This window comes from Eleginops maclovinus, chromosome 3 (assembly GCF_036324505.1).
Source record: "Eleginops maclovinus isolate JMC-PN-2008 ecotype Puerto Natales chromosome 3, JC_Emac_rtc_rv5, whole genome shotgun sequence".
NCBI classification, from domain to species: domain Eukaryota; kingdom Metazoa; phylum Chordata; class Actinopteri; order Perciformes; family Eleginopidae; genus Eleginops; species Eleginops maclovinus.
The window spans coordinates 16,607,568-16,621,932 of NC_086351.1; the positions used below are offsets into that span (position 1 = coordinate 16,607,568).

Genomic DNA, 14,365 nt, shown 5'->3' on the forward strand with positions numbered 1-14,365 from the left:
GCAGGTAAGGACAACCAGGTGGCTGACTGCCTGTCACGGGCTGTGGCAGGGGCAGTCCATCTTGGTTTGGATTACAGCCGAATGGCAGCGGACCAGACCACAGACCCAGACGTGCAACACCTTAAGAGCTCAACTACTGGGCTGATGATGGAGGATGTGGTTTTTGGCGATACCAGCACCACGCTCCTGTGTGACGTCTCCACAGGCTCCCCTCGGCCAATCATTCCCATGGCTTGGCGACGACAAGTTTTTGATGCCGTCCATGGTCTCTCCCACCCTGGTTCTAAAGCGTCACAGAGGCTGGTTGCGGCAAAATTTGTTTGGCACGGCCTCAAGAAGGACGTTCGGGACTGGGCTAACACCTGTGTTGAGTGCCAACGGGCCAAAGTACACCGCCACACTAAAGCCCCGTTAGAGTTGTTCCCAGTGCCAGAGAGACGGTTTGACCATGTTAACATTGATCTGGTCGGCCCTCTGCCCTCCTCTCAGGGTTTCACCTACCTGTTGACCATGGTTGACAGGACCACCCGTTGGCCTGAGGCTGTGCCACTGACATCGCTGGCATCTGTGGAGATGACACGTGCATTTATCGGCACCTGGGTTGCCCGTTTCGGCACTCCATCAGACATATCCTCTGACCGGGGCGCGCAGTTTACGTCTGAGCTGTGGAACGCTGTTGCCCAGAGCCTAGGTGTGAAACTCCACCGCACTACTGCATATCACCCGCAGGCGAACGGACTCTGTGAGCGATTTCATAGGTCGATGAAGGCTGCTCTTCGTGCCAGCCTCAAAGACTGCAACTGGGTCGACAAGCTCCCGTGGGTAATGCTGGGCATCAGAACTGCACCAAAGGAGGACCTACAGTCCTCATCCGCAGAGCTTGTTTATGGCCAGCCGTTGCGGGTTCCAGGGGATTTTGTCCCTAGCACCACTGCCCCTTGGTCTGCAACTCTCCAGCGAGCCACGCTACTAGACAATGCGAGGCTTTTCGCTCCTATCCCTACTTCCCGTCACGGCCTCCCTCAGTCGCACATCCCCGCTGGGCTTCAGACGGCTGATTATGTTTTCATTCGCCACGATGCCCACAGGGGACCGCTACGCCCGCCCTACGAAGGTCCATTCCGTGTGTTGGAGACAGGGGATAAACATTTTGTGGTGGACATGGGTGGCAAACCGGAGCGACTCTCTGTTGACCGCCTCAAACCCGCTCATTTGGATGTGGCTAGGCCCATTGAATTGGCCCAGCCCCCAAGACGCGGGCGACCTCCAGGTCTGCCCCCACCCCCTGCTCCCCTCCCTCCCAAAACCCCCACACTGCATGCCCCACACCCGTGTCATGGTGAGACACCTGCCGCAGTAGTGCCTCCTCTGCCTCCTGTACTTCACAGCCGTTGTGGCCGTTTAATACGACCACCTCACCGATGACTGTTTTTTTGTTTTTCTTCTTATATGGTGAATTCTGGGGGGACGTGTGTAGTGAATGTAATATACAGAATTCACCTCCTTCTTAAGTGTGGTTCTACACACTGTTGTTTCATGCCTGTAAGTATGACCGTTGGTTTATGCTTAAAAGTACAACTGTAAAAAGGGATCGTGGTCCCTTTAATTAATCTGTGTTTACGATGACGTGGAGCCCCATGCTTGTTGGTTTACAGGACAGCGCCATCTTGTTTTGATATAACTTTGACTGTGTGATTAAACGAGACACGCATTCGTGTGCTCAACTTTAATGAACGTCTCCTGCGTTTCAATACGATCTCCACAGGTTCACATTAGTTTCGACAGAGCCATTGCACACTAAAAAGACAACTCTATTTGTTCACTGTAAGAAATACCATCACTTGTGTAGCTTAATCTACCTTCAGATGGTACTCAGAATTGTATATATTTCCAAAGAACTCCTGCACTGGATAAGACAACTGGTTGATTTTGCTACTGTCCTTAATTTGTATTGTTGTTACTCAAGGGGCATGAAGTCTGTCTGTTTTGACCTCCTTAAAGATAAATATTGAGACAGTAATATGAGAGCCGGAGATGGTTACATTTCAAACTGCACTGTCAGGACAGTATACGGGCAGGTAAAGAAATGCCACAGAGGCTACAAATGTTCCCTTTCCCTCAAAGAGTCAGCTTAGATACAGTACACTTTCCATTTTGAAATCAATTTGCTGCTTATCATCTCCCCACAAAGCCCTCTGTGTTTGCTGACGAAGGGGAGATGAGCTTATCTGTGTGGACCAACATCTAACCCTTACTGCGAGATGTCTTGACACTGCCTTTCTCTCTGTGTCTCTTGTCTCTTACCTGTCACACACACACACACACACACACACACACACACACACACACACACACACACACACACACACACACACACACACACACACACACACACACACACACACATGCACAAACACTCATAGTGTAAATCTAGCCGGTAAACTAATCTTTGCCACAGACTGTAGACTAAAAGCCTGATGTAATCTGACGCTCCATCTCTATAATTTGTTTTATGAACTACTCAGTGTCATTAGCAAGGAATGGATTCATGCGGCAGAAGCAGAGTTGACTGAACCATGATGGACCCTAAAAAGCCTTGTCCACTTAATTATCAGAGGGAGGGTCCTTATGTGCTTGAAGGAGGCTCCTCACTGTTTTATTACTGTATCAAGTGTGCAGGGCAACTCAGCAGGTTTCTCTCCTCCTGCATTATCAAGATTTCATGATTCAGTAGCCATTTTAGGGCATTCATTAAGAAAACGTCTTTAATGGAATTTGAGCAGATTATGTTGCTGTGCTAAATGACACTTGTCTGCACTTTAGAAGCCTTGTCTTGTATTAATAAGCGGGTAAATATTTTGTATTCCTTTTTTGACATAGTTTATATATTTTGTGTAGACCAAGTCTAGTAGCATTATTATGCCTCAACACTAGAAATCTTGGTTTAGTTTATGGATTCTTCACTCATATTTATTTCTCACAAGATTTTATGTGTGTGAATTCTGTACAAATATCACAGCCACTATTGACATTATGTCTAAGAATTAAGGAATACTTCAGCCCTCATTCCTTACCTGTCTACCCCTCAACCCTGTTCAGTTCATCCTCTCCGTTAGTCACCTTAGAGACAACTCCACAGCTGTCATTTTGTTGTTCTCCTTCTCTAAACTATAAATAGTCATCCTCCTTTTTTGCCAGATTGAAAAGCTGTTCCTGCAACCAATTTTCACTAAACGGCTTTAAAAAACATTGCATTTGCGTTTGGATCCTAACTACTGTTGCTGGAATCACCGAACTGTTAAAATGTAAGCATAAAATAAATATGCCCAATTAAAGCTCAGCCAAGCAGATAGGATTAGAAGATTAGAAACAGTTCTCTCCTGGGTTTCTGTAATGCAACTGGAATTATTTGGAATAGAATAAACACACAGGAACACAGACAAGAAGAATGCAAAGAAATGAAACTCTATATTTGTTTTTGCGTTCAGAGACAAGGTTCATTCAAACAATAGTTTTGCTTCATATTGTTCTTCTTGTTTGTCTATTAGCTTCTTAGAAGTTAAAAACATAGACTTGCATTTATGTGTAGGGCTTTTATTTGTTCTTTACCTCGGTTTGTATTAAGTATAGTAGCCTATAAGGCTGTTCACAAAAATCATGGTTTGCTTCAGGAGTCATGGTTCGGATGGGAATTTGGTACTGTGGGGAAACATTTATAATATAATATAATATTATATTTCTATATATTTATGCATGCATCTTAATTAATACTAAGCTATATTTGGCTCTTTACTTGCTGTAAAAAATGTACATTTCCCTTCTGTGGGACAAATTCTGAAAAACTAATTTGAAAGGATTTGTTCCTTTTGTTTAGTTTTTATGACAGAACAGTAAATTATTATACCATTGGGATACTGAACAACCAGTTCCTCCAAAGGAAACATGACAATAGGCTATGAAAACAAATACATTGAATATACAGTGGGGCAAAAAAGTATTTAGTCAGCCACCAATTGTGCAAGTTCTCCCATTTAAAAAGATGAGAGAGGCCTGTAATTTTTTATCATAGGTATACCTCAACTATGAGAGACAGAATGAGAAAAAAAAATCCAGGAAATCACATTGTAGGATTTTTAAAGAATTTATTTCAAATGAGTGTGGAAAATAAGTATTTGGTCAATAACAAAAGTTCATCTCAATACTTTGTTATATACCCTTTGTTGGCAATGACAGAGGTCAAACGTTTTCTGTAAGTCTTCACAAGGTTTTCACACACTGTTGCTGGTATTTTGGCCCATTCCTCCATGCAGATCTCCTCTAAAGCAGTGATGTTTTGGGGCTGTCGCTGGGCAACACGGACTTTCAACTCCCTCCAAAGATTTTCTATGGGGTTGAGATCTGGACACTGGCTAGGCCACTCCAGGACCTTGAAATGCTTCTTACGGAGCCACTCCTTCGTTGCCCTGGCGGTGTGTTTGGGATCATTGTCATGCTGAAAGACCCAGCCACGCTTCATCTTCAGTGCCCTTGCTGATGGAAGGAGGTTTTCACTCAAAATCTCACGATACATGGCCCCATTCATTCTTTCCTTTACACGGATCAGTCGTCCTGGTCCTTTTGCAGAAAAACAGCCCCAAAGCATGATGTTTCCACCCCCATGCTTCACAGTAGGTATGGTGTTCTTTGGATGCAACTCTGCATTCTTTCTCCTCCAAACACGACGAGTTGAGTTTTTACCAAAAAGTTCTATTTTGGTTTCATCTGACCATATGACATTCTCCCAATCCTCTTCTGGATCATCCAAATGCCCTCTAGCAAACTTCAGAAGGGCCTGGACATGTACTGGCTTAAGCAGGGGGACACGTCTGGAACTGCAGGATTTAAGTCCCTGGCGGCGTAGTGTGTTACTGATGGTGGCCTCTGTTACTTTGGTCCCAGCTTTCTGCAGGTCATTCACTAGGTCCCCCCGTGTGGTTCTGGGATTTTTGCTCACCGTTCTTGTGATCATTTTGACCCCACGGGGTGAGATCTTGCGTGGAGCCCCAGATGGAGGGAGATTAGCAGTGGTCTTGTATGTCTTCCATTTTCTAATAATTGCTCCCACAGTTGATTTCTTCACACCAAGCTGCTTACCTATTGCAGATTCAGTTTTCCCAGCCTGGTGCAGGTCTACAATTTTGTCTCTGGTCTCCTTTGACAGGTCTTTGGTCTTGGCCATAGTGGAGTTTGGAGTATGACTGTTTGAGGTTGTGGACAGGTGTCTTTTATACTGATAACGAGTTCAAAAAGCTGCCATTAATACAGGTAACGAGTGGAGGACAGAGGAGCCTCTTAAAGAAGAAGTTACAGGTCTGTGAGAGCCAGAAATCTTGCTTGTTTGTAGGTGACCAAATACTTATTTTACCGAGGAATTTACCAATTAATTCATTAAAAATCCTACAATGTGATTTCCTGGATTTTTTTTTCTCATTCTGTCTCTCATAGTTGAAGTGTACCTATGATAAAAATTACAGGCCTCTCTCATCTTTTTAAATGGGAGAACTTGCACAATTGGTGGCTGACTAAATACTTTTTTGCCCCACTGTACATGTACGTGAAATGAAAAGTACAAATCAGCATGTTCACACTAGTTCCACCTTGGTTATATTTAGAAATTCAAAGCACCTTAGCAGTCATTTTAAGAACAATCGACACACCTGGGTCATGATGCTAAATGTGTGTTGGCTTGTTGGATGCCTTTACATTCACATTCCCTACAATCAGTGTTGGGCAAGTTACTTCCAAAATGTAATACAGTAGATATTACTTATTACTGTCTTTTTAAAGTAATCAGTTACATTACATCATTACTGTCTCTGATATGTAATACGTTCCACTACTTTTGTGTTACTTTGAGTTACTTTCACCAAAATAACCGCAAAAGTATGGCTTTAAATGCTGAAATATAGTTTATTGCAGCTCATTAATTAAAACTATCTATCTGGCAGTACATGCTGAAAATTAAACGTATGCTCCTTTTATGTGGGCTAAATAATATTTGATACCGTAGCATTACGTCGCTGTGTGTTATTAATAACATGTAAGTGCAGCCTCTGCAGGGCCCTGTAACCTGCTGTATATGATCGAGTCTCTATGGCAATGTTAGCTCACCTTTGGGATTTGGCTGACAAGCTTTCTAAAAGCCGGCAATTCCACAGAAGACAGAGGCTGCAGATCTTCAACACTCTGCCACAAGTCTTAACTTCTCGGGGTTCAAGAGGCATGCAGCCCGAGAGAAAGTTACCTTCTGTTGCTTTGGCCTGCGCGCACTCGTGTCTTTTTCTTTTCTTTTCTCCGAGTAAGCAGCTCTCCACTTAACCAATAGTAAACAGGCTTACTGAGTTACTATTCTAGATGCACAATTATTTCTCTGGTGTCGGAATGTCTGGCGGTGTTTGTGAATTCTTAAAAACAAAACACCACATCATTTCGGGTTAAAATGTGTTGCGTTATATTGCTGCGGTACAGCAAAAAGTAATACATTACTGAAACTCTGTCACTTTTGTAACGCGTTACACCCAACACTGCCTACAGTGATAGCAACAAATACACACAGTGCTCTTCTTATAGCCTACACAACTCGGGCAAGAAGTTCTTTGGCTCTGCCATTAGATTTGCGTTCGCTGAAGTGTGCCTGGACTTCACTCTGATACGCTTGTCAGAATTTCTCGCTAAATTAGCAAAGGTTTACAGGCGGAACTTGTGTATTTGTATTTGGTGTGCAGGTACATTCACCAGACCCTGACCCATGTAGCGTTCACCAAAGAAAAACTCTACAACCTTACTAGCTATTCTTGCATGTGAAAAGCTGCCAAGAGGTCAAGAGCAGTGTCCCTTTTGTTGGGTTCAATATTTGGCAACAATTCTGTTCAGAATTTAACTCTAAAAAAAAAGCCTACTCAAAATATTTCCAGTCAAGCAAAAGGGATTATTCTTTATTGGTTATTGGTTCATGCAGTCATGTAAAAAGCATTTTGAAGTGCGATCTATACTGCAGATCTACAGATAAGCTTTACTGACTGTGAAAAGGACATAGCAAAGGTTGAGCTGTGAGGCTTTACAGTTTGTGGCCCATAGTGCTGCCATGAACAACAAGAGAATCATGTGGCACAATGCCAAATCAGCGGAGACCCTGCCAGCTCAGAGAGACATTTCTTGTCAGACCTCAGGAAGAAATGGTCAGATATTGAAGTTGGCACCTAGAAGCAGGATCCTATATTAGGCTAGTGGTTAGTAAACTGTGCCAGCTGGATAACATTACCAAATATACAGCCTATAACTTAAGCTCCCGTGTCTTGCATGCCTCCTACTGATTCCAGGAAATTCTCAATTTAGTGTCAAGCTGTCTACCAGCTTTGACCAGCAACCAGACCTCAAGCAACAGAGGTATTTTTTCAATTTGTTTTTAATAAAAATATATGTTCTTCAGAAGAAAAGGACGCCTATACCTGACAACATAAAAAGCCATTACAGGTGATCCACCAAAAGGACCCACTCCTTTTTTGATAACAGTAAACACATGATGCCCTTCAGGGACTACTTTCTAGCTCTTGACACAAAATAATACACATAAATACCTTAGAAGCATTATATATTTATTAGGGTGCTATAAAAATGATTGAATTAAATTGTTGAAGGTCTCTTAAAGTGTCATAGATATATGTGACTTTTTTGTCATCAGGGCTTCACGGTCTTCTAAAGTAACTGTATATGTGTTGTTCAAGTTTCCATTGAGGTGATTTATTTTATAAATGAATACTTCTGCACTTGTCTTTCAAACCTATATGGTGGTCTAACTATTTTTCAGCGCACAAATGTTAAACATATTTATTTTATCTTCAAATCTCTATTGACTAAGGAGGTCATAATGGTAGCTGATTGTGAATATACATCTTGTTGATTTTCAAAGCATTGTTTTCTTCACACCTTTTGCTACTTAGGCCTATATCAGGCAACATAAGAGAAGTCTTGTTAATGGGATCTGTATATCATTTCAGGTAACATAACAAGAAACAAGAAAATATTGTTTTGTAGAAATATAAAAAGTAAGAAGGTCATTTGATGGTCACTTCAGGGTGTTTCTGCTTGTCAATGTAGCTTATAGTACATACTGTATTTCTGTATTATTTTTGCATCAACTCTACTTCCTGCACCGCAGCTTTAAACTAAATTGTATGACATTGTTTCCTGCTCTATAAAGACTGCATGAAATACTAGAGTTCAGGAATAAACAAGGAAGAAGAGAGTTTTGATGTCTATGCCCTTCTGCTGGTGGGCAGGTTATTCGGGTTCAGCTGGTATGAGACCAATGTCTTGCTTTACCATGCAAGATGATGACAGAGAGGTTGCAATAACAGGTCTCTTGATTTATAGAAGAGAGTCTTCTCTATGTTTGACAGTGGTTGACAGCTCTGGGGAAAGTAATGCTAGTATTGTCGCTTCCATCCAGCTTTTGTAATAAACACATTGATATGTTTTGATGGAGAAATGATGTTTAAAAGAAGTAGTGTGGGTGCTTCCAGGAATAACTGACAAGTGTAGAAAGTTGAGCAAGAGAATGATTGAAGGTGGCTCGGGGGCAGACAGATGTTGGCGATCAGAGCAGAGAACAAATCAGCAGTAAAGGTGTCAAGTTGTAGTAAATGTATGTGTATAATTGAAGTGAGGATCAACTTCAGACTGGTGGCTAAAGAAAGTCTCCCTTGTGCTTCCCAATCACGGTCTGGAAGCTGAAGCACGCTTTTGTGTTTTCTCTTACATATAAACATTTCAAAATAAAATCAACTCTTTTTCAGTGTGAATTATACTGAAGCATATTCAATCTGTACCAATGAATATTAGAACTGTAAGATATGATAATTGTAAATCTACTGTAAGAAATGTTGTTTTAACATGTCTACCATTGTTGTACACTTTGAGAAGATAAAGAGTCTACATAGATGATCATTACAATGCTAATTAGTAATTGTTTTAAGAAGAAGAATCGGAGGATGAAACCCTCTTTATTGTCACATACATGCACACAGCAGAGCACACACAGTGAAATTGGTCATCTGCATTTAACCTATCCTAGTACTAGGAGCAGTGGGCAGATAACGTGCAGCGCCCGGGGAGGATTGGGGAGGGGGGATTGGAGATGTCCGGTGCCTTGCTCAAGGGCACCACAGCAGGGCCCAGGAGGTGAACTGGGACCTCTCCAAGTAGCAGTCCACTTCCCATATTTCAAGGTTGTTTGGGGACTTGAACCGGCGACCCTACGATTCCCAGTCCAAGCCCCTACTCACTGATCCACTGCTGGACTTGGGTTAAACTTGTATCTGCATTGAAGATAATCCTTCAGTGGTTTGGTACAATTTATATTCACTACCATAGCTTACCATTAAGAAATAAGCTGTGTAGAACCCAAGCTCAAACAGAGGGGACACTGTTTTTGAGTTTATCTCCCCCTCTCTTGCTTTTATTTCCTCGTTCCATCTCCTAGCCCTCCATAACTTAACATCGCTTTCCCTGCAAATTACCCAAAAAAGGTTAACAGGCACCTGGCTGCAGCCTGCGAGAACACTAGCCTCTTTCTGTATGCACTCCAGCTGCTTTAACCCTGCCACATAAGGAATATTCAAGAAGTGTGTGTGTTGTGTTTGTATGTGTGTGTTTGGAGCTTGGGTAAAAAGGGAAGCATGTTATATTAAAGGTGTAAGGTTTGAAATGTGATTGCTGATTGCCCCATGTTCTGCTTCTTGCAATCAAGGGAACCTAAGTAAGCAAAGGACATGGATGAATCAAGAATCACTTCTCAACAGGAACTTGTTTCTAGTTGTCTAATTCTTTCTAATCATATTCCTCCATTACTATTGATTCCTCTTACTGGTGCCGTTTCTTCTGTTATTTGACAAATCATCTTAAAAACACTTTATGGTTGTAACAGCAAAGGACATGCCCAGTTAAAGGAACATAAATGATACAACATGGAACTCAAATGACTTATTTCCATCGTGGGTCTTTGAGAGGTTAAATTCTGGATGGGAAACAAACCTACAAAGTTTTGCAGGTTAGTACCTATTGTTAAGGTATATGAAGATTATTTCAAACGATATATATGATGAGAGTGCTTGCTCACACCAGGGCCAGCTGACATCCACCCTCCATTTAAACCATGTTCACATGGATAGCATACTAACTACATTTGTACCCTTTTTAATGTATATTACCTATATTTCTAAATGTTTCTGTTTTTGTAGAGTTTTAATTAATTCTTTAAATGATATATTCCTTGGATACGCTATTGATATACAGTATTTTCTACTTTATAATTTTCAGGCTGGGTGGGGGGCGCCATCTAAAATCATGCCTATAGGGCATCAAATGGTCAAAGCCAACCCTGGCTCTCACTCTGCACAACCCCACTCTGCTCTCCCTTCAAAAGATGCTGTTACAGTGGATCAACTGTTAAGTGCACAACACTGCAGTATTATAAATGGCACAAATATTTGTTATTTTCAAGGTCTGAGAGGTATACATGTTCTATCCTGATAAGGGGCATTTCTTATCTCAATGGCAGTATGTTTCTGGTAGATCAATAGGAAATGTTAATAGATTATATAAAATAACCACAAGACAAAGCCTATCTATTGTCTGAAAAAAGAGAAAGGAAAGAATAATAGCCCATTTTAAGAACTTCATTGGAAAATGAACTGTTTAAAGTTAAATTATAGAGAAGGATTAAATAGGTCGATACCACCCATACCACAATGTAAACAATATAGAAACATACAATATGATAACTAAACTGATATTCCCGAGCCCTTTTTCTTCCTTCCATTTCTTTTGCTAGTTATTCTCCAGCTTGATAACATCCCCGAGCCAGCCTGATTTTAATATATACTATTTTGATGCCACCGATGTAGCAGTACATAAATAAACATCGCTTTAGGGAGCGGTGTTGGTGCTGCTCAGACTCAGGTCATGCTACTTCTTTCCTTACAGGGCTGTTGATATTTTATTTCTGTCCGTATTTTCTCTTCTTGTTCATCCATCCCTCTGGCTCTCTTTCTCCATATTTTCTGCTTTGCTCTGCAGGTGTGTCATAAGTGTGTCTCTGTCTCCACAGGTGTCATTCTTCCTGTTCATTGTGTTTGTGGTTTACACCATGCTGCCGTTCTCTATGCGGGACGCCATCATCGCCAGCATCCTGACCTCCGCCTCTCACACCATTGTGTTGAGTGTCTGCCTGTCCACCACAGCTGATCGCATGGAGCCAGTAGTGTGGCAGGTAAGGTGATCAAACTTAATTGTGTGCTAAGATGCAACAGTATAGAATACAAAAAAAAACACACACACCATTGTTTGTTTTAACATTAAAACATGACTAGTGTAAATACTATGTGTAGCTGCAGCCAGCAGCCGCTCGACTTAGAAGAATCGGAGGATGAAACCCTCTTTATTTGTCACATACATGCACACAGCAGAGCATCCTAGTACTAGGAGCAGTGGGCAGGTATTGTGCAGCGACCGGGGAGCAATGGGGAGGGGGGATTGGAGGTGTCTGGTGCCTTGCTCAAGGGCACCACAGCAGGGCATAGGAGGTGAACTAGGACCTCTCCAAGTAGCAGTCCACCTTCCATATTTCAAGTTTATTTGGGGACTTGAACCAGCGACCCTACGATTCCCAGTCCAGGCCCCTACTGACTGAGCCACTGCTGGACGATACAAGACACAAAGACAGTAAGCAGGAGTTAACATTATAATGGCCCTGACAATTCAACATTTTTAGGGTGGGGTTATTTGCTCGAATAGGTTTCTTTGATTCACTAACATACATTGAGGCGTATTTCCAGTTCCCATGGAGCTATGGGGGAAGTGTTGTGTGTATGTGTGACACCTTAAGAACATTTTTTTTTAAACCTTAATATATATATATAAATATAGTTAAACATACTTAACCCTGCCTTATTCATGTGAAGTGTAACAACTGTTGTTGTCATTTGTTTTATTATCCAGATTTTATTTTTATGGAACTGTTTTACCTTTTTGAGGGACATTTAATGTTCCCCATCCTGATCATCGATAGTCATTTTAATCATACAGTCGGTATTTTTGGAAAACAAACAGATGTGGCCTTTAAACTAAAACTGATTTAGCATAGCAGGTGAGCGATAGAATTTCTAATGTGGTTTTTATACTTTATTAAAAGGTCAGCCTTTTTTCAGCATAGGACTGTTTTGAGCGCAGGATTTTCAAGCAGTTGGCATATTCTGGGAAAGAAATAACAGGAAACTAATTATATGGCTAATGCAGACTTTAATTCATTTGAGCTAATTCAAAGCTGATTCCAAAAGTCATTGATTACCAATACACCTACGGCTAGTTCCATCAAATGCATAAAGAAAACAACACTAGTTTAACAAGCCTTTCACAAAAGCAACACCTTACTGATAATCTTAGATTTTGAAGTTGAGGATGCAATTTCACAATTCAGACCCACAAAGGGGATTTCAAGCAGACAAATAAGACAAGTTATTATTATTTTACCATCTTCTCTCATTCTAGCAACCTCCTTCATATAAATTGATTGATACTATTGCACAAAACGCTGCTTGAGTGAGCTTATAAAGCCTGTTCAAAAATGATGGCAACAATAAGGTATCTTTAAAGAATAAAAAAGGATAATTTAGAGTATTCAAAGACAGACTGTCCTTCAGATATCAGGGAAACATCTGCTGTGCTCCATAGACTTATAAAATAACAACAGGATGACAACAGCTATGCAAAGCGCTCTAGATGATGATTCTCGTTTGTGTATCTTGATGTGGGTTTGCGTTCCCTACTTTTAAACCTTCACAAACATTTTCTTTCGCTTCTGTGAACTCCGACGCCATGGCCTGTTATTTGGTCCGCTTTTCTTTTATGTGTAACTGTGCCATGGCCATACTGGCATCTGGGCAGCCTGGGGCTGTGTGCTGCATGGTCACTCTCTGCCAGTTCCTCTTGTGCATCAGGTCAGTGTTCCTGTCAGCATAATTCCAGTGGAAAACCGCCAGAGAGGAGTGTCATTTTAAAGAGAATATCCTCGTAGATATTGTTGATCGTAGCTGTGTGAATGCATACAAAGGTGGTTCAGAAACATGAATAACTTCATCAAATTAGATGCCATATTAAAATACCTTCACACATTAAGACTCTATAATGGAAAATGGTTGGATGTGGAGCTAATTATTTTAACTTAACTCTTATTTATAGTTTTTCATATGTGACATGTTAGATTATGATGGAGTATGCTTGTAAGTGTAATTTTTTTATTAAAAAAATTACACTTAACAGCTCGTTAAATCAACACAAATCATTAATGGCTGTTTCATGAACATATCGGCGAATTAGACTAATTGGCAATTGCTGTTAATGTCAACTGTGTGTCAGAAAAACACACAACACTTGGAAAGTTTGATGGTTATTTAAGAGTTGTAGAAACACTTTAGGTAGATAGGTATATGCATGTTAATGGTTGCATTTGGAAATGCTGGTCACAAATATGGAGGGACTTTAAATGAATAGCAGACAGAGAAGATAAATTGGACTAAACTGAAATAAATGGTTAGCTTTTTTATTCCATCTGCTAATGAAGATATTGACTTGATAGTGGCTAATTTCATAAGAGAGATGACTGTGAAAGAGAAATTAGGGAGCCATAATATTTTGAACAGCGTGTGAGTAGTAACAAAAGCATTGTTGGAAGGAGACAGATTGCTGCACAATCAGCAGTCGAGATGGCATGCCGGGCTGGACGTGACATTGCCAAGTCACGTGATGCCTGCTAGTAAACACAGATTCTGCCAAATACTATCTGCTTTATGTTTTACTATCCAGAATTTGTTTGTTGTCAATGACTGTCATGTTGTTTGCTATCAGTTTGTTGAATGCTTAGCACCAAGTCTGTATTTGTGGTCATTAGGATTACAGATACAAATTAGGCATAAAGTATTATGGTACACATGCAGCACATCAAATTTGATAAACAAAAATAATTCCTTTAGGGACAGTCCGGCATCTGAGAAGCAACATATTCAATAATGAAATACAGGATTGAACAGTTAAGAGTTCACATAACAAATGGATGGTATGACTTTTTTTTTGTATGAGTATAAATAGAAATGACAAAGTGTGCAGACTATGGCAACAGAGCCATTCTCTATGTTCTGTAGATTATGCATGTAAATACAAGGGCCGTGGAAACAGCACCTAAGAGTCTGCTTTCTGTCAGGGGGAAATTGGAGCCAATAAACTGATGCCTGCTCACTTTAATATGTTAGATTCAAATGTTTCAGTGAAATTT

General features: G+C 40.9%; 1 protein-coding gene across 1 annotated transcript in view; it reads left to right on the top strand.

Annotated features, from left to right (window-relative positions):
• adcy2a (adenylate cyclase 2a) overlaps nt 1-14,365 on the top strand; it is a 56,076-nt gene that overhangs the window by 13,137 nt on the left and 28,574 nt on the right. The window contains exon 3 of the mRNA XM_063879553.1: nt 11,147-11,308. Coding sequence (XP_063735623.1) covers nt 11,147-11,308 — 162 coding nt within the window. The remainder of the gene's footprint in view (nt 1-11,146; nt 11,309-14,365) is intronic.